This window comes from Jaculus jaculus, chromosome 9, assembly GCF_020740685.1.
Source record: "Jaculus jaculus isolate mJacJac1 chromosome 9, mJacJac1.mat.Y.cur, whole genome shotgun sequence".
Taxonomy (NCBI): Eukaryota; Metazoa; Chordata; class Mammalia; order Rodentia; family Dipodidae; genus Jaculus; species Jaculus jaculus.
This window is the reverse complement of record NC_059110.1, coordinates 134508600-134532073: the sequence shown is the minus strand read 5'-3', so window position 1 is coordinate 134532073 and position 23474 is coordinate 134508600. Positions and strand designations below refer to the sequence as shown.

General features: G+C 51.9%; 2 protein-coding genes across 5 annotated transcripts in view; both read right to left on the bottom strand.

Moving 5' to 3' along the window:
* Window positions 1–23474, bottom strand: part of Mapt (microtubule associated protein tau) — a 119981-nt gene that overhangs the window by 32255 nt on the left and 64252 nt on the right. Inside the window, exons 3-6 of one of the 4 annotated variants that reach the window (XM_045158337.1) lie at window positions 17451–17537; window positions 9538–9603; window positions 3756–4808; window positions 150–205 (exon numbers count right to left, since the gene is read on the bottom strand). In XM_045158337.1, coding sequence (XP_045014272.1) covers window positions 150–205; window positions 3756–4808; window positions 9538–9603; window positions 17451–17537 — 1262 coding nt within the window. The remainder of the gene's footprint in view (window positions 1–149; window positions 206–3755; window positions 4809–9537; window positions 9604–17450; window positions 17538–23474) is intronic. The other 3 variants (XM_045158338.1, XM_045158339.1, XM_045158340.1) reach the window with 3 other exon arrangements.
* LOC123463372 (40S ribosomal protein S15a-like) lies at window positions 20500–20811 on the bottom strand. The gene has a single exon (XM_045158341.1). The coding sequence runs from the start codon at window positions 20809–20811 to the stop codon at window positions 20500–20502; it is 312 nt and encodes a 103-aa protein (XP_045014276.1).

Below are 23474 nucleotides of genomic sequence, written 5' to 3'. Positions count from 1 at the left end.
TTTCAAAGCAGTAGCCTTTCCACGACAGGTGCACTCTAGTGACAGACACTCCCCACACATGACAGGTGAGAGCCACGTCAGGCACGAAGCGCAGGAGCCTCCTGGTGAACCTGACCGCCATCAGGTTTTGTGGCTGGCCAATGGCTTACCTTTGCTTTCTTGTCATCATTTCCAGTCCCGTCTTTGCTTTTACTGACCATGCGAGCTGACAAAATACAAAATGAGAATGTGTGTTACGCCCTGTTTTCACGGTTCCCACTACGAGCCAGCTGAGGTTCAGGGTCGGCGGTGCAGGTTTCCTTGGGTTAGATTCGGTGGAAACCCGGCCGAGGCTCTTTGCCTTTGAATCTGCCAGGTCGCACTTCGTTACTACCACACAGCACACTGGGCCATTGCTCGGAGCAACCCGGCGAGAGGGGACAGCAGCAAGCTGGCCGAGGACGGGGACATGCAGAGGGGATGCGCGGACATGTTTTAGAGGTGCACGTTGAAACAGGGCTGTGACAGGCTTCCTTTCTGTGTCTGGCAACCCCAATCCACGAAGCCCCAAAGCCATGGATGGGGGCAGCTCAGATAGGCTTTGGACTCTTTCGGGATCCCCAGATCAGGGTGAGGGAGCTGTCTCCTCCTGGGGCCCGGCTTGGCCTTGGTTTCCCATAAGGTTCCCACTTACCCACTATGGCCTTAAGGCCTCACAGGAGTCATCGCTGAGTCCCCTGCCCCTTGTCTGTAGTTTGTGGGGGATCCTAATGCCCACCTTCCTGGTCATTTTACGCTGCCCCTCACTCCAGGTCTCCAGCCACCAGAACAAGAACAACACCAGAACAACATCCTGGTGGGGATGATCCCATCCGTGACTAGGTGTGCCTACAGAGCGACTGACTAACAGAAACCTCACTATCAGCCCAAGTGGCTTTCAGACGAGCCCACCCCACTCTCACCTAGGCCTGAGTACAGTCTTGCCACCACTGAGGGGCCCCTAAAGATGCCATGCCCTTGGTTGAGCCTACCTACAGAATCCCAGGACCACGGCTGCTTTGACAACAGAGCCTCTCGAGGCTCCCTGCTGGTGGCTGCAGGCTAGATTTCTAGTGTGATCTGCACAAACCCTCCGACTTGGTCTTCCAAGGTTCCTGTGGCAGAAACACTGGGAGACAGACACAAGGGCCTACCGAGATCGGGGGTGCAAGCCTGACGAGTCCCTGGGAACCCACATTACATAGGGGTCTGAGTGGATCCAACTCACATGCTCCTTCCCTTGCCCACGGTAACCATGTGGATGCCAGCTGAGGCCAGGTGGCCAGGTGAAGGCATTTCTGACTCAGGGTAAAGACCATCACTGCCTCAAGGCCAGGCTGTTGATAACCACAGTAAACTCTGGTGCAATTATTCCAGGGAACTGCGAAATGCCACCTGATTGATCTTGTAATCATCCTCCTGCCCCTCTCCATAAAAGCAGTCTCTTAAGGGCTGGAGAGATGGCTTAGTGGTCAAGGCGCTTGCCTGAAAAGCCAAAGGACCCCGGGTTTGATTTCCGGGACCCATGTAAGCCAGATGCACAAGGTGGTACGTGCATCTGGAGTTCCTTTGCAGCAGCTAGAGGCCCTGGAGTGCCCGTTCTCTGCCCTCCTCTCTTTCTCTCCCCCATTCAAATAAATAAAAATTAAAAAAAATTAGAAAGCAGTTTCTTAGGATGCTCTGCAGTTTCTCTCGACTGTCTTGCCCACTGCAGCTGTACTCAGCGTGTCTAATGCACTCTGCTCTGCTGCTTTTCTCTGTCCTCTTGAATTCTTTCACTGCAGGGCCATCCGCCCAGCACCACCATTACAGCTCACCAGTGTCATTTATGTGGTCACAAAAGCACCTGCCAGATCAGCATTTCCTGACTCAGGGGAGGACTCAACAAGCCAGTGCTCAAGAGACGTTGCTACGTGGGCATCAAATACATTTGGTCCCTTGCTGCTGCAAATAAACGCCCATGTGACTCCCTGTGGGTGGCTGGGGACTTGAACCTGTGACAGCAGGCTTTGCAAGCAAGTGCTTTTTAACCACAGAGCCATCTCCACAGCCCCATCAAATACATATGGGTAATTCATAGTATCATTCTTAGAGTTACAACGTGTATTAGTATATTAAGGGCTCTGACAAATCCTGTCAACTGGAAAAGCTGTCTAACTTTGTTTAATCTGTGTTTAGTGACATGGAACTAACTCTACCTCCTATTCCTGCCCCAGACACATCTATTGAACTTGATATATCACTTTAGGAAACATTCAGGTCAGTCATTTCTCCTTAACTGTTTTTGAATTTGAATAGGACAAAATTTCCTCCACCCTATCTATCTATCTAGCTATTATCTGTCTATCCTATCCTATCCTATCCTATCCTATCCTATCCTATCCTATCCTATCCTATCTATCTATCTATCTATCTATCTATCTATCTATCTATCTATCTATCAATCAATCAAAAAGCAGGGTCTCATGTATTGAAGGCTGGCCTTGAACTCATGATCTTCCTGCTTCCATTTCCATTACCCGGCTGGAGACAAAGTTTTGCTATATAGCTACGTCAGCTTTGAACTCATTATGTAGCCCAGGCTGGCCTCACACTTGCATTGATTCTCTTGCACTGGAGTACTGAGTGTGTATCATCACACCCAGCTGCCCACCTTCAAATTTAAATACAGATTCTTTTATTTATTTACAACAGATCAAACCATTCTCTTCAAGTAGAATCTAAGCCACATTGAATAGATGCTTATGACTATGAATTAAAGGCACACCAGTTTCCAGAGGCCCTGTGGATAAATCTAAAAGGCCAAGTATTTAAAACCTTAGAGCCACGAATACACCCTTATAGAGGCCACTTTGGAGTATTCCACCCATGCTTACTGCCGCTGAAGTGCTCCAGGTGGGGCCACACTGAGATCGGAGGCGGCCAACACAAGGACCCATCCTGTCCCCCCCCAGGGAAGAGGTTAACACTGGACCTCAAAGATGCTTCTACCCACAGTCTCTGCCACAAGGAGGATGAGGCAGGGACTTCGGGCTGAGCCAAAGCCTCTGCTTGGGCTCCTGGCCACCTCCACTGGCTAAGTGGCTGTCACATGATGAATGCTATGTGCTGTCTACCAATGACAGCAAAACCCAGCCCGGTGACCTTGGTATTTCAGCACCAAGAGGATGCATTCCAGCACCTTCTGGAAGGCACCATGGGGTGTGTCTTTCAGAGGAGACCTACTTGGATTCTGAGGTTGACACCTTCACTCACTCTAGGTGACCTTCAACAAGTCAATTTACCTCTCTGAGCTTCCATTTCCTCATCTGCAAAGTGATGCCAATCACACGACTTAGGAATGCCAGGAAGGTTCTAGACTGTGAATGCAATATGTATCATCAACTCTCAACCACGGTGGAAGCTCTTATCCTCCCCGTGGAGGATGCCCATCCAATTCCTGTGGGCTGGTAGACCATGGTGGGCACATCGAGTGACCCAAGCCTCACACAGGGCAGAAAGCGCAGGGCGAGGAGTCGGTGACATGCACAACGCGGGCAAGCGTGACGGGAACACGTGCTGCCGGAGCCCGCAGGGTGGGATGGGGAGAAAGCAGCGGAGCCCGGGGGGAGGTTAGTGGCTGTCCTGGAACCTCTGGTGCAGGAGTCAAGGAGGGCTGAAAGCTCAGTGACAGTGCCCGCAGCCTGGATGGCACAAGAGGATACCAGGGGAAGTGCGAGGGAGCTTAAAACACAGACCTTTGAGTTGAGGGACCCGACTGACGGGCCTCCCAGCTGCAGGCTGCTTCTCAGGTGGTGCCCCAAGGCCAGCCTCTTGGGTGGCCTCGCCCACGGGGGGGCCCTGGGCCTGCTGCTCCTCTCCAGGGGCCCCCGGAAGAGCAGCCCCTTCCAAATCCTGCTCCTTGTACGGGCTGGCTTTGATTTCCACATGGAACGTGAACTCGGGGGCAGCCTCGTGCCCTTCATCCGCGGGCCCCGAGCCAGGCGGCGAGGCCTCGGTCTCCGTGGAAACTTTGGAGAGGAAATCAACAGGAAGCGGGATGGCACCCCCGGCTGGGCAAGGCTGGGGCGGGCCGCTGGCCTCTGTGGAGACTGCCTGAGGGACCGGCCCGCCTGGGGCCTGGGAAGGGGGAGAGCTGTGGGACGATGACTCATCAATGTCCCGGTCTTCATCCACCTCCTCGGCCCCCCCAGGGCTCTCTTTGCCCCAGACTCCCTTTCCGGGTGACCCCTGCTGCTCCTTGTCTCTCAAAAACTGCTGCTTCTGCGGCTCTGAAGTTGGGTGGCTTTTCTCTAGATCCTCAGGTCCTGTCCCCAAAGGTTGGCATGTGGCCTCTCTGGGGCCTTGTATCAGGAGAGGAGCCCCAGACATGTCAGGGGTAGGCTGTTGGGTGTGACCCAGAGTCTCTGGGATCTGGTCTTCAAGGTGCCCTCCCTCTCTGAGGAAGTTTTCCTGCAGAAGCTTGACCTTCTCCAGCTCCGTGCGGAAATACCCGGCTGAAGAGGGCTTCAGGACATCCAGACCTTCCTTGGCTCGGTCCCCAGGCTCTGGTCCCCACTCTTGGGTGGGCTCCCGAGGGGCGGCTGGTGGAGGGGGGGTCAGGCTGGTCAGACGCTGCTGAGGAAGGTGAGCCGTTGCCGGCATGGAAGTCTCTGGCTGCTTGTCACCCCGGGCCGGCAGTGATACCTCAGAAACTTCTCTGCTGAGTCCAGGCTGCACTTGAAAGCTAAACTCCTTGCCCAGGAGCCTCTGAGTCGCCTCACTCTGCTGGCCTGGAACTCTCACCTCCTCTGGGTTTGAAGAGGCAGCAGTGGTAGAAGGTTAACAGGGGCACAGAGACTGTCTAAGGGGAAACAAAGGCACGACGGACCCCCACTGCCTGGGCTCAGGCCCCGTTCCTTGCTTCCGTTTGCTCAGAATGACAACTCTCTCAGTCACCTGCTGTCAGCTTGCTGCATGGCCCTGGTTAAGGCCTTCCTTCCCTGGGCCTCCGCTCACTTGTTAAAAGGGGGGCTTGGCCCTGGTGCCACTAGGGCTCCTTAGGGGCTCACCTGGGCAGAGCCCACCAGCATCTCGGGGGTCTCCCAGCACGTTAGTCTCTGGGGCTGCAGAAGTGTTTTCCTCCCCAGGGGAGCCAAGTTCCCCAAAGATTCTGGCCTCTAGGTGGGCTCGACTGGCGTGCAGTAGAGTCCCCTGGCCTCTCACTGTCTCCCCTTCAGGCAGGCGAAACCAGCAGGTGCCTCGAACACCCTAGCCTGGACTCTGCTCTGAGCCATTTGTCAAATCCATGGTTTAATGATTACCAGTGATGCAGCCTGCGTTCGTAGAACCGCTGTAAGAGCCCTAGAACTGGGACTGGCAGCACAGTCACCTCTCTACAGCTCATCATCCCTCCTGATTGGCTTTTGGCCTCAGACGAGGCAGGAGCACTGGCAGCAAAGGGTTCTGGGATACCCGCTCTTAACCGTTCACCCGGCATAATGCCGCTGTGGTGGTTTGAAGGTATAAACGTCTCCCATAGACTCATGTGTTTGAGTATTTAATCTCCGGTTGGTGGTGCTATTGGGCAATGTTGCAGAGCCTTGGAGGTGGAGGAAATGTGTCACTGGGGGTGGGCCTTGTTGTTGTATAGCCTAACCCCCTTGCAGTTACACTCTCTGCTCCTACCTGCTGCTGTGAAGGCGTGAGGCCCAGCTAGCAGGTCCTGCCATGCTTTTCCTGCCGTGAGTGACACCATAAGCCAACATGAACCCCTTCCTTCTCTAAGCCGTGTCTGGTCAGGCGTGTTATCCCAACAAGGAGAAGTTGACTGGTACAGCTACCAAGCTGGATGGTCTAGGCCACGCTGGTTCTCTCTGTGGCTCATTCATGTGAATCCTTCTTTAGAGATCTGGCTGTGCATTAACGATGGAAAAGCCACGTTCTTTGGGTCCCCTAATAAACACTCTCTGTTTTTGTTTTGTTTTGTTTTGTTTTTCTTTTTGAGGCCCAGCTGTCTTTGAACTTGCTATGTAGTGAAGGATGATTTTTTGTTGTTGTTGTTGTTATTTTTTTTTTTTTCAAGGTAGGGTCTCACTCTAGCCCAGGTTGACTTAGAATTCATTATGTACTCTCAGGATGGCCTTGAACCCTCAGTGATCCTCCTACTTCTGCCTCCTGAGTGCTGGGATTAAAGGCGTGCGCCAGCACACCTGCTAAGGATGACTTTTAAACTCTGGGCTCTCCTGCCTCTACCTCTCAAGTGCGGGGATTACAATCATGCACCATCACACCTGAGACTTTTTTGTTTTTTAAACTCCCAATTTTCCCGCCTGGTCCCAATATAACCCAAACCACCACTCCAGCTTTCCTCTAACAATACCTATAACCCCAGGGGATTTGGGGACATGGAAAAGAAAGACATTTGGATGAGGGTAAGGAAAGAAAGGGGAAATGGTGTGTGTCCACATAAGTGTGCAGTTGTGGACACACACTAGTAATACGTGGGCTGTTGTGTCCCTCTTCCCAACCCGATGGAATCTGGTGGGACTGCATGGTACTTCTCTCAGAGATCTGCCTCTCTCCCACTACCCCATGCCAGCTCAAGCTCACAGTCTCATTGTTGTGTGGTCCCAGCACTGGGCACCTGACACATTACAAGTGATCAATAATGCACAACACCCTGATCAGCTGGTGGCTGGGACTGAAATGGAATGATTGCTGCCCCTTGCACGGTCCTCAGGTATCTTATCAAGACCCTTGGTCTGCCCCTAGGAAGGACAGCCCCCAAGCAGATGCAGGAAACCATCATGGGTCTGGGTTCACGAGAACCCCTCATCAGGCAGTTGGCTCACAGGCCAAGAGGCCAGGGTAGATGCGGGTCATGGCACCAACCAACAGACCCAGACTCCATGGATTTCCAGAAAACGCTTTCTATAAATTGCTTTTGTCAGGGATATCCTGATATACTTTAAGACATCCAAAAAGCCCCATTCAAGAAGAGGCAAGGACCTCGAACCAAGAGTTAGCATACTGCGCAGTGTGTGGTGTCTGTGTGTTGAACAACGGGGAACCTAACATAGTTCAGGGTGGCAGGAGGAACCCCGTTGGGAGAATATTCTGTCCAGCTCCTCGACATGCCATGAAGTCCGCAGTAAATATTAAGCATAGAATTACTGCGGGCTGAGTGGTGAATGCAAGGTAAACAAGGAATCCAGACAAACTGTCCCCCACAATGCCTCCTCAGAGGGCCTGGTGGCTAAGGCCACCTAAATGGGGAAGAGTGGGCTGGGGATGCAGCTCAGGGGTAGAGCGCTTGCCTGGCATGTGCAAGGTCCTGGGGTTGATTCCTCCCCTCCCCCCCGGGGAAAGAGTCAGGCCTGTCCCTCTGTGGGAGTTGGGCGCAGTGAGGTCCTCCCCCTCTGGGAGACGTCCAAGGCCTACATTGAAATTGCAGAACAAACCTAAATTCGTTTCTTTCTCTGGAAGTAAAGGATGACTTCAGGAAGTTGGATTTTAGAAAAGCCCTGGTTTTTCGTATGCTGAAAGAGGAGGCCTGTGGGTGATTCAGTGAAAGAACACTGTGTGAGGCCCTGGGTTCGACCCCCACCCCACAACACTATAGATAAAGCAAAGCAAACCCCACAAGAGGCAGGATTCTAGTTATTTTACATACATGCTAAGGTTCCCCCTGTGTTTTTCGTCCTTGTGATGGTTTACTTGTATTTATTTGTTTTTTAAAATATATTCATATTTATTTAATTGGGAGAAAGAGAGACAGAGAGAGGGAGACAGAATTGTCACGCCAGGACCTCCAGCCACTACAAATGAACTCCAGATGCATGTGCCACCTTGTGCATCTGGCTTTATGTGGGTCCTGGGGAACTGAACTGGGTTCTTTGCCTTTGCAGGCAAGTGCCTTAACTGCTAAGCAATCTCTCCAGCTCATGTTTGTTTTTGAGACAGGGTCTCAAGTAACCCAGTCTGGTCTTAACACGTGCTATATGGTTAAGGATGGCCTTCTGACTCCCAAATGCAGAGATTATAGGCATGCACCACCATGCTCAATCTTCCTGCTAACAGTGTTTCAATTTGTTTGTTTGTTTGTTTTGTTTTTTCGAGATAGGGTCTCACTCTAGTCCAGGCTGGCCTGGAATTCACTGTGGAGTCTCAGGGTGGCCTCGAACTCACAGCGATCCTCCTACCTCTGCCTCCTGAGTACTGGGATTAAAGGTGTGCGCCACCACACGTGGCTTAAATTTTTTATTTATTTATTTGCAAGGAGAGAGAGAGAGAGAGAGAGAGAGAGAGCGAGCGAGCGAGCAGGTTCATTCGCAGGGCCTCCAGCCACTGCAAATGAACTCCAGATGTACGCACTGCTTTGTACATCTGGCTTTATGTGGTCCTGGGGAATTGAACCTGGGTCATTAGGCTTTGCAGGCAAGTGTCGTAACCATTTAACCATCTCCCAGCCCCCTTCTAATAGCTTTTTTTTTTTTTTTTTTTTTTTTGAGGTAGGGTCTTGCTCTAGCCCAGGTTGGCCTGGAATTCACTTGGTAGTCTCAGGGTGGCCTTGAACTCATGGCGATCCTCCTACCTCTGCCTCCCAAGTGCTGAAATTAAAGGCGTGCACCACCACACCTGGTTCTAATAGTTTTTAAAGCTCTTTGCAAGATTAAGAACAAAATCATACCTTTTCTTGTCATGTGAGAGGAGACATTTAGCCCCTGTAGGCTGGGGCCTGGCTGTAGCCAGGAATGTATAAGGAGGCCGCAGTAAGCAGAGGCCAGTGTTTTTACTTGCCATCTTACTTTTTTTTTTCACTCCAAGACAAGGTCTGTCAGTCAACCTGGAGGTCACTGATTTCGCTAGACAAGCTAAGCAGCAAGTCCCAGGATCCTTCTGCCTCCACCTCCCCAGTCCTGGGCTTTCCCGTCGCATCCCTCTATGTCCAGCATCTTATACGGACGCGGGGAATCTGCACTCAGCTTCTCATGCTTTCACGGCAAGCACTTAATCCACAGAACCTCTCCTTACCCATTATTAAAGTGTACACATTAGTAACTATAAAAATAAAAATATATTAGTAAATATATATATATATATATGTGTATATATATATATATATATATATATATATATATATATATATAATTTTGTTTTGTTTTGTTTTTTGAGGTAGGATCTCACTGTAGCCCAGGCTGACCTGGAATTCACTCTGTATTCTCAGGGTGGCTTTGAACTCATGGTGCTCCTACGTCTGCCTCCCAAGTGCTGGGATTAAAGGCGTGCACCACCACCCCCAGCTAAGGTATTCTAACATAGACTTTACACTTGAGGGTTGAGAGAAAAGAGACACACCCAGCAGCATGGGCATGGGCTTCTCAAAGAAGAGTCCTGTAGATCTACCCCCAACCCAGGTCTCCTGCACTCGCAAATGAGCAGCCGGGTCCAAGCTGTCAACTCAGGATGGAGCCTACTCAGTGCTCCCATCTCCCTCCTCCCAATTCCTGAGTCCTGGAGGCAGTTTGGGCCACTGACCTTGAGTCACGTGCCCAGCGGCTTGGTCCTCCAAGTTCGGAGTATCTCCAATGCCCGCTTCTTCAGCTGGTCCGGGGCAGCAAAAGAAGAGGACAGAAGCAAAGACAGTTACTGCCTGTGGGAGCCCAGGCTCTCCACACCTGTGTGTCTCGCCTGAGACCTGCGGGAAAGGTGCGCATTATGGGGCCGGGGGCTGCCCTCTGCTCCTCGGCAAAGGCCACTGTGGGGACAGCGGTGATAAGAGGCGCCTGGGCTAAGCCCCCAGCACTCACACGTCTTCCAGGGGCCTGTGATGTTGGAGGACACAGCCTGTCTCCAGGGAGCCTGTGTCCTGCTGCCTTGCCGCCCTCCACAACGACGCCGGCACCCACGGGGCGATGAGCGAAGTGCTTGCTGTGACGGAGCCACAGGCACTGTGGGAGAGGCCCCAAGCCAAGCTTCTTCCCTCCAAACCCTTTTCTATGTCTTTGTTTGTTTGTTTTGTTTTTCGAGGAAGGGTCCCAGGCTGACCTGGAATTCGCTATGGAGTCTCAGAGTGCCCTCAAACTCACGGAGATCCTCCTACCTCTGCCTCCTGAGTGCTGGGATTAAAGGCGTGCGCCACCAAGCCCAGCTCCAAACCCTTTTTCTATGTGTACCCCCACACTCCCTCCCCCCCCCCCCGGAGGTAGGGTCTCACTCTAGCCCAGGCTGACCTGGAATTCACTATGCAGTCTCAGGCTAGCCTCAAACTCACAGCAATTCTCCTACTTCTGCCTCCTGAATTCTGGGTTTAAAGGCGTGCACCACCACACCCGGCTCCCTCCAAACCCTTTTCACAACACACTTGGTGCTGATGCTTCTGGCTGGAGGGAAGCCATCAGGACCCTTCAGCACCGTGGGGGAGTGGTGTCTTACGCTTCCACCTAAGGAACTACGGACAAAAGTCCTTTACCACATCAACAGAGCACCGAAGTCCCACTGGGCAGCAGACACAACTGTACAGAGGCAGAGTCTGTAAGGAGAGCCGGCTTCACGCTGACCTCACAAGCCTGGGGCGGGACAAAGGCTGTCGCCTGTGAGAGATGCCCACACGGTGCTGGCCGGACCACCAACCCTCATCTCTGCACCCAGAAGTGGCGTGCCAGCACTGCCCACCGTGGACAGTGTGAGGGAAGACAGACTGAGCCCAGGGCACTGTGGTGGGTGCAGGAGGAGGAGGGGACTTGGGAGTCCCCCATTCAGCAGCACAGACGCGCTCTAGGTCCCCGTCAGGTGACACAGGCCGAGCACCGGCAGGAAGCCGAGCGCTGAGCGTGGGTTTGCTGTGAGATCTGGACAAGTGACAGAAATGAAAGATGGCTTAGGGTCACAGTAGGTCTAGCTCATCGACCAGTGTGTCCTCAAGGTAGCAGACATGAGGACGCCTTCTGAGACACCATGACCGCCCTGGGACGAGGGAGTCAGCGCATCTTCCCAGCCGGTGCAGGGCTGTGACATCCCGACCCTGGTGCGAGGTGGCCAAGGCCCAGCGAGGGACTCAGTAAAACCCAGCGGGGGGGGGGGGGGCATGCTTAACACTGCGTCACGCTACTGGCTTCTCGTGTTCCGGGGAAACATGGGGGTCCTGCTCTCCGGGGAGGCACGAGCTCCAGCGCCACAGCCGCGCTCAGCCCGCTGCATGTCCCGGGCGGTGTCACGGGAGCACCGGGAGACAGCAAAGGCGTGTGCCGCGGGAAGGTCAGAGCCAGGGACACGCTCAGTTGTCAGCCGAAACTCTAAACCCACCAAGATGTGAAGGGCTGGGGCTGGAGGGACACCATGGCTGGCCTCCTTTCCTCCCTCTTTTCCTTCCTTCCTTCCTCCTCTTCCTCCCTCCCTTCCTTGCTTCCTTCCTTCTTTCCTCCCTCCCTCCCTCCCCTTTCTTTCCTTCCTGTCTTTTTTCCTTTCTCCCTTCCTTCCTTCCCTCTCTTCTGGTTTTCCTTTCTCTCTCCTTTCTTTTTCCTTCCCTTCTTTCCTCCCTCCCTCCCTTCTCTTCTTTCTTTCCTTTCTTTTTTCCTTTCTCCCTCCTTTCTTTCCTTCCTCCCCTCCCCTCCCTTCCTGTTTTCCCTTCTCACTCCCTCCCTTCTTTCTTTTTCCTTCCTTCCTTCTTTCTTTTTTTCTCTGTCTCTCTTTTGACAGGGTCTCAATAAAAAACATAGCTGACCTCCAAGTTACTATGTAGCCCAGGTAGGCCTTGAATCCCCATCCTCACACCTGAACTTCCCCAGTGCTGAGGCTACAGACACACCGCCCTGCCCGCTCGGTGCGCACTTCAGCCCTCAGAGCAGACCCTGACCTCCGCTCCCTCTGCTTGGGGCCTGGCGGGCTGCGGTCAGGGCTCCACCTGGGAACACCAGAGGGTGGAGAGGAGCTGGCCCAGCCTTTGGTGGCCAAAAAGGAACTTCACTGCAGCCCTGTCAACAGGTGGTGCATCCGACGTTGGCTTGTTGGTGTTTCTAACAAGGTCAGAGATGGTGGGTGGGCACCTTAGATCATGTCTACCAGGCCAGTAGCTGGAGTGAGACACTCTATACCAGCTCCTCCAAACATCCTCTGTCAGAGGTGAGATGGGGAGGCAGGGAGGATGTACCCACCAGAATCTAGGGCAGAGGGAGTGACCGTCAGGGAATCAGGAGTTGGGGGTGCAGAGGGAAGAGTCTGGAAGAATTCAAGTGAGGTCTTTGTGGTAATTAATCTTCATTATCAACTTGACTAGATGTAGAATCACCTTTGAGATTGCCATGGCACATCTGTGGGTGGGTCTGTGAGGGGCTTTCCAGACGGAGTTAATTGAGTGGAGAAGACCCAACCTGAACGCGGCGACACCACTTTTGGGGCTGGAGGGCTGAGAGAACAGGAGTGGGCGAAGGAGAGCTCACAGCTGATCCCTGTGCGCCAGGAAGTGCAGAACCTCTGCCCTTCCGTCCTGCCACCCAGTGCTCTGCCCAGGACCATGGCGCGAGCCCTCTAAACCCGTGAGCCACAGTGACTCTTTCCTCCCTGAAGTTGTTTCTGTCAGGAATTTGGTCGGAGTGATGAAAACCTAATGCAGTCTCCATGAGAGCAAGAATACACTCTACACATATGCAGCGGGCTGGGAGCGGTTCACACCAGTGCCTCGCTTGCCCAGGCCGGCGCTGCTTTAGCATGGGGGGGGTCTGACTGTCATGGGGGAACAGCCCTTCTGATGAGTATCTTCAGGCTGTCCTGCGACTGCGGAGACTATGGAGTACATCTGATGACTCAGGAGACATGGGCAAGTTTTCATTCCGGTCAGGGGGCTGAACTTCCTCAGTGATAAAACTGTGAAGAGACACAGTATCAAGTCACTCCTGACCTCTTCCCAGGAGTCATACACAGCCTTCAAGCTCCCTTCACGCTGAAGGCTGAGGCCTAGCGGGGCTCCAAGAACATCTACTCCATCCATCTCAAAAGACCTTACATGGCAGAAATGCTGACCTGGAATTCACTATGTAGTCTCAGGGTGGCCTCGAACTCATGGCGACCCTACCTCTGCCACCCAAGTGCTGGGATTAAAGTTGTGCACCACCATGCCTGGCTGGGATTAAAGTCGTGCACTACCATGCCTGGCTTCTTTGTTTTTTCTCTTTTTTTTTTCTTCTTCAAGGTAGGGTTTCACTCTAGCCCAGGCTGACCTGGAATTCACTATGCAGTCTTAGGTTGGCCTTGAGCTCTCAGGGATCTTCCTACCTCTGCCTCCCAAGTGCTGGGATCAAAGGTGTACACTACCATGCCCGGCTTCAGAAATGCATTTAAAAAAATATTTTATTTTTGTTTATTTATGAAGGGGGGAGATAATGGGCGCTAGCCACTGAAAACGAACCCCAGATGCATGCAGCACCATGTACATCTGGTTTATGTGGGTTCTGGGGAATCGAATCTGGGTCCTTAGGCTTTGCAAGCAAACACCTTAACTGCTGAGCCATCTCTCCAGCCCCAGAAATGCATTTTGAAGGAGCACAGGTGGTATAGCTTGCCTTGCAATGAGCCCCTCAACATAAACAGGAGAGGGAGCCACGGGCTTCCTGAATGGCGCTGTGGTGGACACTCTTCATCATCAACAACCTGGCTGGATCTAGAATCACCTAGAAGACCCTTCTCTGGGGGTATCTTTAGTGGAATTTCTAGAGAGATTTAACTGAGCAGAGAAGACCTGGCCTGAAGGTAGGCTCTATCCTGGGGTCTAGGAGTGAATAAAATGGAAAAGAAAGAAAGAAATGAAGGAAGGAAGGAAGGAAGGAAGGAAGGAAGGAAGGAAGGAGAGAGAGATAGAGAGAGTGCCAGAGCGATGGCTCAGCAGTTAAGAACATTTCCTGTGCAAGCATGAGGGTCTGAGGAGGCCCAAGTGACCACTTAAGTTTGATCCCCAGGACCCACATAAGTAGCTGGGCATGTCTATAACTCCAGTCCCATAGGGGGCTGGAGAATCAGACAATTGTCAGCACTCATGAAAAAAAAAAAAAAAAATATATATATGGCAATCCCTGGGATCAGTAAGAGACTCTTCTCAAGTAGAATGGGTGGAAAAGTGTTGGAGCTGGACACGTGATGTCTTGCCCTGGCCACTGCAGGGCAAGTGCATGGGTCACCACATGCACACATACATGCGAATACACCACATGTACACACATGCACAATAGGGGGAAGGGGAAGGAAGAAAGTAAAAGCACCAGTGTTCATCTCTTTCTGCCTCCTGGCTGTGGGCACCAGCACTGGCCTCATGCTCTGCTCTGGTGCCAACCCTGCAAGATGGACGCTAAGCCCTCAAACTATGAGCCAAAAATGAAGAAACACTTTCTTTCTCAAATTGTTTTGGACACAGCAAGGAGAAAAGTAACAGAGACCCGCCCTCAGAAAGGGACATTTACCGTCTTTCATGTTACAGTGTCCCCTGCAGAGCAATCTGGCAATTCTTTTCTTCTTTATTTTATTTTTATTTCATTGTTTGTTTGTTTTTTTTTGTTTTGTTTTTTGAGGTAGGGTCTCACTCTAGCCCAGGCTGACCTGGAATTCACCACGTAGTCTCAGGGTGGCCTCGAACTCACAGCGATCCTCCTGCCTCTGCCTCCCAAGTGCTGGGATTAAAGGCGTGCGCCACCACGCCCGGCTCTCAATCCGGCAATTCTTGCCTGGCAGCTGGGCATCCTAGTTCACCAAGCTAAGTGCTGAGGCTTTTTGTGAGCATGAGAAGAGGACGCCCTGGGTTGTGCTGGCTCTTTCCTAGGAACCCCATGTGGGGGGCAGCCCATGAGTGACCAGCGATCCCGAGCTCAATCATCTTTTTGTTTTGGTGTCCTGCCTACAATCCCCCCAACATCCATGTGGGATCTAAAAAGACAGGACTGGAAGACAATATAGTCCTAGAAATGAATGTGACATCACACTTCTGAACTGCAATACTGTCCCATTATATCTTGAAAAAAAAGAAAAAGAGTCCAGTCACACGGCCCCTGCAGTGTGCATGGTAATCCTGGAGGCAGCCGGTCCCCTGAGGGTGACCCATGACTTGCTGCAGCCAGAGCAGGAGCGGGGACCGAGCTCGAGGGTGGGGGAGGCACAGGCCTGCCGCCACGTGCTGCGGAAGGCGCCAAGGGCTCTGCGGCGCGCGCCGCGGTGAGACACAGCAGACAGAAGGAATCAGACGGCCCTCAAATCTCGCAGGAAGCGGCTGGGCTCTGAGGCATCGCTCCTGACCACCCAAGAGCTTCAGAAGCCAGCAGCACTCCCACGCTTGCCTCACCGGCTATGAGGCTTGACCTGTCCCTTTAGCAGGTTGGCCGGGCCCTGCGGCCCTGGGGCTCTGGGGTCACCCTCACCTGTGGTTCCTTCTGGGATCTCCGTGTGCGGCTGGGCAGCAGCCTGCTCACCAGGGGCTCTCTCCTCCACTAAGGGTGCAGTCGCATCTGGAAACCACCAAGAATCACCCTTCTGCTTATGCGGGGAGGGGCATGGGAGGGGACTGTCCACATGCAAGAGAGAAAGCACCAGCACAAAGCAGGGCCCCTAGTGGTTGTAGCCCATCTCTCCAGGGAGGACCTTAATGGCCGTGAGGCTGCAGGCCACCTGCCAGGAAAGCCCGGCAGGGTTGTGTAAGCCCACAGGAGACAGCCTGCTGGGGCGGGCCAAGGGGTTCCTAAGGAGAACTTCTGTCAGCGCCCCCTGTGTGGTGCTGGGGAGATCAGAGCTGGGAAGGGAGGGAGGCACTGTGGGAGTGCTGGTCATGGTTTTCCTGTGGAGCTTTGAGCAAGCCCTTTGTCCCTGCTGAACCTCACTTTCCTTATCTATAAAACGGGAGGGCCACCTCTAGGTGAACTTCAATGCTTCTACCAGTTCTGATGCCTTGCTCCCCAAGTCCATGACCCTCGATTTAGAAACAGAGTCCCCTGTGTGGCAATAACCCCACCCTGAGGAGTGAGTGCAGAGGATGCATTTGGGAAGGTAAAGAGAATTTGGTTGGGATGTTCTCATCAAGCTGAGAGCCTCAAGGATGAAGGCCAGCCCGGCCGCGTTTGCCAGACAACCTGCAGGCAGTCAGTCCACAGTCACCTTCTGGAATGATCCAAAAGCAGATGCCTGGGGAGTTGCTGAGGTCAAGCTGTCACCCAGCAGTGCGACTCCCAGGCAATGCTCAGGGCCTGGGGAAGGGCTCAGAGTGGAAATAGAGATGGAGGCGCAGAGGCTATGGACAGGTCACTCAAAAGCCACCCTCAATGCCCTTCTGCCTTGATTTCTTGCACTAAAAATGGGTTGAAAGGCAAAATGTTCAATACTCCAGCCTTACATCAGGCTGGCCCTAAGACCCAGTTCTGAGCAGTGAGACACAAGTGAGTGTCAGTCAGCCAGGTGGAGCGTACGAGAAGACCCTTGCTTTCCTAACCAGAAGGTGACATGTTTGCCCTAATCATAAGGCCACTTTGTTTTGCAACCGCCCTGGTTAGAAGGCAGGTCTGGTGCTCAGAAGTTGCAGGAGCCATCTTGTAACCACGAGGCAACAATCCAACCAGTGGGGATGACAGAAGGTGAAGACAGCAGGGCCTGAATGACAGTGGGGAGCTGATTCCCGCGTCCAGACAGCGCACTAAGAAGCTAGTTCAATTTTCCGTTTCCTGCAGTCCAATGCAATAGTCTCATCTGACACAGATAAGAAGCAAGAGAGAGCCGGGCGTGGTGGCGCACGCCTTTAATCCCAGCACTCGGGAGGCAGAGGTAGAAGGATTGCCGTGAGTTCGAGGCCACCCTGAGACTACACAGTGAATTCTAGGTCAGCCTGGGCTAGAGCGAGACCCTACCTCAAAAAAAAAAAAAAAAAAAAAGAAGAAGAAGAAGAAGCAGCAGCAGCAGCAAGAGAGGAGATGGCAAAAATTAAGACTAAGGGCCATTTCAGGAGATAGATAAGGAGCTTTATAATGACCTACACATCCAATGTGCCAGACAGGACAGGTTAGAAGAGCTGGAACACACTCCGTGCCCGAAGTCCACTGAGATGCCCTGACCTGCCCCTGCCTTAGCCAAATGGATGCTCCTTGGAAGAGAAGTAAGGTGGGGGCTTTTTGGGAGGGACAATGGCTGCCAGCTGGGGACTCTGACACAGCCAGCCTCTAAGGTGTGGCGCATCCAGAGCACACGGGATGAAGATGCCCACAGTGGGCACTGGTGAGTGAGCCAAGGAAGCACCCCCCCAGCTCCCCCAGCACGGCCCCACCAAATTCTGAGCAAGCGCATCTCTCAGCCAGCGGGAGAGGAAGCAGCAGGTGCAGCCAGAAGGGGGCGCTCCGGGCACAGGCGGGGAGGGCGGTCTAGAGCAAGGTAAGCACGGGCAGCCGGCCAGGGCGGGAGCTGCTGCGGGCGCAGTGGGAGTAGGGCAGCCCCACCTTCAGCTGTTGGAGTGCTCTTAGCATCAGAGGTCTCAGAGCCTGGTTCCTCGGATCCGTCCTCGGCGGGGATCTGCAGGGAAGACTCTGCAACATACACAAGGAGCCCTCAGGATGGCTGCTTCTCCCCAGGCGACATCTGGCCTCAAGAAGAACTCAAGAGTGGTATCCGAGCCGAGCGTGGTGGCACACGCCTTTAATCACAGCACTCAGGAGGCAGAGGTAGGAGGATCGCCGAGAGTTCGAGGCCACCCTGAGACTACATAGTGAATTCCAGGTCAGCCTGAGCCAGAAAAAAAGAGTGGTATCCTTGGAGCTGAAAGCACCTCAAGTGTGGACCCTTTATGATAAAACCATGAGGGGACCAACCCCACTGGATGCAAATGATGCATGTCTGCTCCTGGGTGGAAGGAGGTACACAGTGTGTGGGGTGTATCGCACGTGTCTGTGCCCATGCCGTGGCCTATGCACTTCTCTGTGGCAGGCGTGCTTGCCTGCAGTGGCTAAAGGGGAACCCTGGGTGTCCCCCATCCATTGCTCTTCTGCCTGTTCTTACTTTAGCCAGTCTCTTAGTAACTCTGGAGTGCGTTTCCCTCCACCCACTACCACCACCGCAATTCTTTGGTCTCTGTTCCCCACTGAACTGGGGTTACAGATGTGTGTGACCACGACCAGATGTTCATGTAGGACTTAAGTGGCCTTTCGGGTCTCCCCAGGTCCTCCTTAAGAGTGCACAGGAAGCACTCTTAACCTCTAGGCCATCTCGCCAACCAGAGATGAGTCTTTCAGTTATTATTTATTTGCATGTGTGGGTGTGTGTATGGGCACACCACGGCCTCTGCAATCAAACAGCAGACACATGCACCACGTTTGGTGTCTGGCTTTACGTGGGTGCTGGGAAACTGAACCTGAGCTGGCAGGCTTTGCATGCAAGTGCTTTTTAATCATTAAGCCATCTTGCTAGTCCCCTCCTGCCCCCAAGACACGTCTTTTAATCAGCCAGGTCCAACTGAGGCAAAGGCTCTTATATTCACAACCCGGCAGCAGGTCCAGAATGCTGAGCTACCGTGAACTTGCTGCTTTGCTGCTGCTGTTAAGTAGTGACAAGTAGACATGGAGAAGAACCTTAGAAAGCCACCTACGGCCGTGAGAAAGGAGCTAGCCCAGGGCACACACAGTACTCATTTCCACCAGGACACGAGGCTATGTCTGAATTTCACTCAACTCCTTCCTTCCATAGAATGCTCTCCAAGGACTGCTGGATAGCCAGAAGTTATTCTAGAACCATTATCCGCGGGTGCGTACAGGCACTGTCCTTCCAGAATCTGGATCCTGGGAGGCGTGGGGCTGGTTCTATCCACAAAGCAAAGGCAACTGGAGTTCAAGTGTACTTTGCAGCCACACATTATGCAGCTTCAGTGAGACACAGATACCTGGACCTTACCCCACCCCACTCAGCCAAAGATCTTCCCATTTTAAATAAAGCTTCTGACTGCACACAGCTCCCAGAGCTTGTTAAAACCTGCAAACTGGAGCCAGGCGTGGTGGCTCACGCCTTTAATCCCAGCACTCGGGAGGCAGAGGTAGGAGGATCGCCATGAGTTCGAGGCCACCCTGAGACCACATAGTGAATTGCAGGTCAGCCTGAGCTAGAGTGAGACCCTACCTTGATAAACCAAAATACAAAACAACAACATCAACAAACACCTTGCAAACTGGGGCTGGAGAGATGGCTTAGTGGTTAAGGTTCTTACCTGCAAAGCCAAAGACCTAGGTTTGAATCCCCAGGATCCGCAGAAGCTAGATGCACAAGCGTCTGGCACATGTGTCTGCAGTTCATTTGCAGTGGCCGAGGCCCTGATGCACCCATTCAGTTGTGGACAAATGGTGAGGCGACCCCACGCAGACGGCTCCAGGACACATGATACACATGGGGGCGGCTCCCTCCCCGACCTCCTCAATTACATTATCCTTAGATGAAGGGAGGAGGAGGAAGCAACAAGTAACCTATCAACACCTTTACTTTATGAGGGCCCCCACTTCCTCACTATCAACACCCTTTACTTCACGAGGGCCCCCCACTTCCTCAGCTCTCCGGCTGGTCCAGGCCTGTTCCCACTCTCAGCAGCCAGCTAGGTACTCTTTTGTTGTGGGATTTAGCATGCTGTTCCCGGTTATTATTCAAAATCTGTCTTTTCTCACTTATTTAAACTGTTGTTAGTATAGTTACCTGCTGCCAAGTTAAACCTGTCACTCTCTACACAAAAATAGCTCTTTCTAACCCTCAGCAGCAAGATTTAATTTGATGAAAACTGAAAATCTCTTAGGTATTACTGGCTTCCTTGGGGAGTCCAGTCATCGGGCAAACTAATTACCTGCAGAGGTTTTTATTTTCCAGCACATTCCAGAAGGTTAGCAATTTCATTGTTGCACGCTGTGTGTGTGTGTGTGTTAGCATAGAACTTTCTTTTTTTAAAAAAATATATTTTATTTATTTATTTGAGAGAAAAAGAGGCAGAGAAAGAAAGAGAGGGAGAGAATGGGCGCGTCAGGGCCTCCAGCCACTGCAAACTCCAGATGTGTCTGCAACCCCCCACCCCCAAGTATCTGGCTTACGTGGGTACTGGAGAGTCAAACTGGGATCCTCTGGCTTCGCAGGCAAACACCTCAACCGCTAAGCCATCTCTCCAGCTCCTCCCCGCCTTTTTTAAAGAACTTCTTTTTGACAGGTGGGTTTTCATACCAGAGTCTCACTCTATATAGCCTCAGCTGATCTGGAACTTACTATGAAGGCCAGGCTGGCCTCAAACTTACAGCATTCCTCCTGCTTCATTCTCCCAAGTGCTAATGCCACACCAAGCTAGTATAGAACTTCTCATCTGTTTTATGCCAAAGAATAGCTTCAGTAGACGTACTTTATGAAACCCTGGGAAAAAAGAATAACTTGATAAAGATATCTTTTTTTTTGGAGTCCACTGAGGCATTTTATTCATATGCTTGCTTTCTTTATACCCCTAAAAAAAAAATCCCAGGATTTTTCCTCTTGTGTTCATCTTGCTTCTTCATGGTCCATAATGCCTGCTGAGGTTGTCAATACAATGAAACCAAACTGACGGGATGGAAGCAAATTATTCTGCCATTTTTCCGAGTCTTTGAGCTGTACATCAGATCTGGGGCTGAGCACTCCACACTTGTCTAATCTGCCTGTGAGACTCACAGCAATTTTTCCAGCTCTGTGGTCATCAGTGATTTCAAACTCACCAGTGTGACCATGCTTCACAATCACTGTTCGAAACCGGATGATGACTTTGGAGCATGGCCTAATAAGGACCTGACGTCCTTTGGCCTCTTTTTTCAGCATTGTTGATGCTCTTGAGAGTGTCCACCAGGACATTCACGTGCACGCACCAGGATGGCCACACAGAAAGATGGCGGAAAGAGGACGGGCTCTTTTCTCTCTTTTTTTTTTGGGGGGGGGAGGGTTTCAAGGTAGGGTCTTACTACAGCCCAGGCTGACCTGGAATTCACTATGTAGTCTCAGGGTGGCCTTGAACTCACGGCAATCCTTCTACCTCTGCCTCCCGAGTGCTGGGATTAAAGGCGTGTGCCACCACGCCCAGCGTTTTTTCTCTTTTTTTGAGGTAGGGTCTCACTCTAGCCCAGGCTGACCTGGAATTCACTATGGAGTCTCAGGCTGGCCTCAAACTCATGGTGATCCTCCTACCTCTGCCTCCCGAGTGCTGTGATTAAAGGCGTGCCCCACCATGCCTGGTGCTTTTTCTTTTTTGAGGTAGAGTCTTACTCCAGCCCAGGCTGACCTAGAACTCACTCTGTAGCCCAAGCTGGCATCAAACTCACAGTGAACCTCCTACCTCAGCTTTCTCCAGGGCTGGGATTAAAGAATGAGCCTTCATTCTTTCTTCCCTGTTTCCTTTTGATAATTTTTTTTTTTTTTTTTGATTTTTCAACGTAGAGTCTCACTCTGGCTCAGGCTGACCTGAAATTCACTATGTAGTCTCAGGATGAACTCATGGAGATCCTCCTACCTCTGCCTCCCAAATGCTGGGATTAAAGGCATGTGCCACCATGCCAGGCTTGGTATTTTTTTTTTTAATTTTTATGAGTGAGTGGGGGAGAGAGAGAGAGAGAGAGAGAGAGAGAGAGAGAGAGAGAGAATTGCCATGTCAGGGCCTCCAGCTAGCAATCAAACTGCAGACGCATGTGCCATCTTGTGTGTATGCATGACCTTGTGTGTCAGACTTACGTGGGTTCTGTGAAGTCAAGCCTGAGTCCTTAGGTTTCATAGGCGAACACCTTAACCACTAAGCCATCTCCCCAGCCCTCCTTTTTATAAATTTCAAAAATGTTTTATTTATTTATTTGATAGAGAGTGAGAGAAAGAGGGGGAGAGAGAGAATGGGTGCACCAGGGACTCTGACCATTGCAAATGAACTCCAGACATATGCACCACTTTGTGCATCTGGCTTTATGTAGGTGCTAGGAAACTAAACCCCAATTCTTAGACTTTGTAGGCAAGTGCCTTAACTGCTGAGCCATCTCTCCAGCCCCCCTTTTCCTTTTAGACAAGATCTTATGTAGCCATGACTGGCTTTGAATTTACCATGTAGTCCAGGCTGGCCTTGAACCCTTAATCTCCCAGCCTCTGCCTCTGGAGACCTCCTGAATACTGGGATTACAGGAAGGTTTCACCACACCCATCTTTAGTGAATTTATTCTTACTCTAAACTGGAGTTATTATCCCTTTCAAACAAATAAGAGTGATAAATACTTTCCCTTCCCCAGACTTTATTTTAATTTGGTTTTTAAAAGTAGGGTCTTGAATTTACTATGTAGCTGCAGGGTGGCCTCAAATTTATGGTGGTCCTCCTACCTCTGCCTCCCAAGTGCTGGGATTAAAGACATGCACCAGCACGCCTGGCCCAGACTTTATTTTAAATAAACTTGCAATTTTAGGACAGTTTTAGATTTACAAAAAAAAAAGAAAATGTGAAGATAGTTGAGAGTCTTCCCCAAACCTTCACTTTCCTACTAACACCTGACATTATTACAGCATGTCTGTTGAGACATAGTATCTATTAAAAAACAGCCTTGGGGTGTTTACTTAACCAATTGATTTGCACACATGTAGGTGTGTGTAAATGGGTGCATATGGGCCACAGTGTGCGTGTAGACGTCCGCGGACAACTCTTTGAGGTTGTCTGTGCTGCACCTGCTGTGGGACAGGGTCTTTCGCTGGCTTCAGTTTCTCCTTGCTTGGCCTCCCATTGTCTTAGGCATGCTGGGATCACAGATGCATGCACCACCTTGCATCTGGCTTTACGTGGGTGCTGGGGAATTGAACCCTGCCCAGCAGCCTTTGCAAGGAAGGGCCTTTAACCTCTGAGCCACTGCTCCAGCTCCTACTGCGCACTTTTGACAACGCTGAGGCCTGGTTTCCCCGCGTGTCGATGTGCGGTGCCGCTTTTCACCGTCATAATGCCGCGTAGGAAGAGCTCGCTGCGGGGCTGGTACGCTGTGGTTCTAACCTGGATCCCGCCCGTGCGAGTCGAGACTAGGGCGACTGCGCGCTCCTCATCGGCACACGATGACAGACACAGGCGCCTCCCTGCCTTGGTCGCCTCAAGCACGCCCATGGCCTCCCAGCAGCACCCCCACCCTCACTCACACAGCTCCACTGACGCTACCCTTTGACACATGCCTCAGGAGCCCCTCTCCATGTGCAGGAGACCTGAAGCCCCTGCTGAGATGCTCACACCCAGGGGATCCTGGTGACACACTCTCTTCTAGGGACTTCCCTGCATAGATGTAGCCATCAGAGGTCACCTCCATGATGTCTACCCACCACCCTGCAACCTGGCTGACAAACATTTTTTTAAGTATTTTAAATTTATTTTTATTTACTTGAGACAGAAAGAGTGGGGGCGGGGGGGGAGAGAGAGAGAGAGAGAATGGGCACTCCAGGACCTCTGGCCATTGCAAACGAACTCCAGACGCATGTGCCCT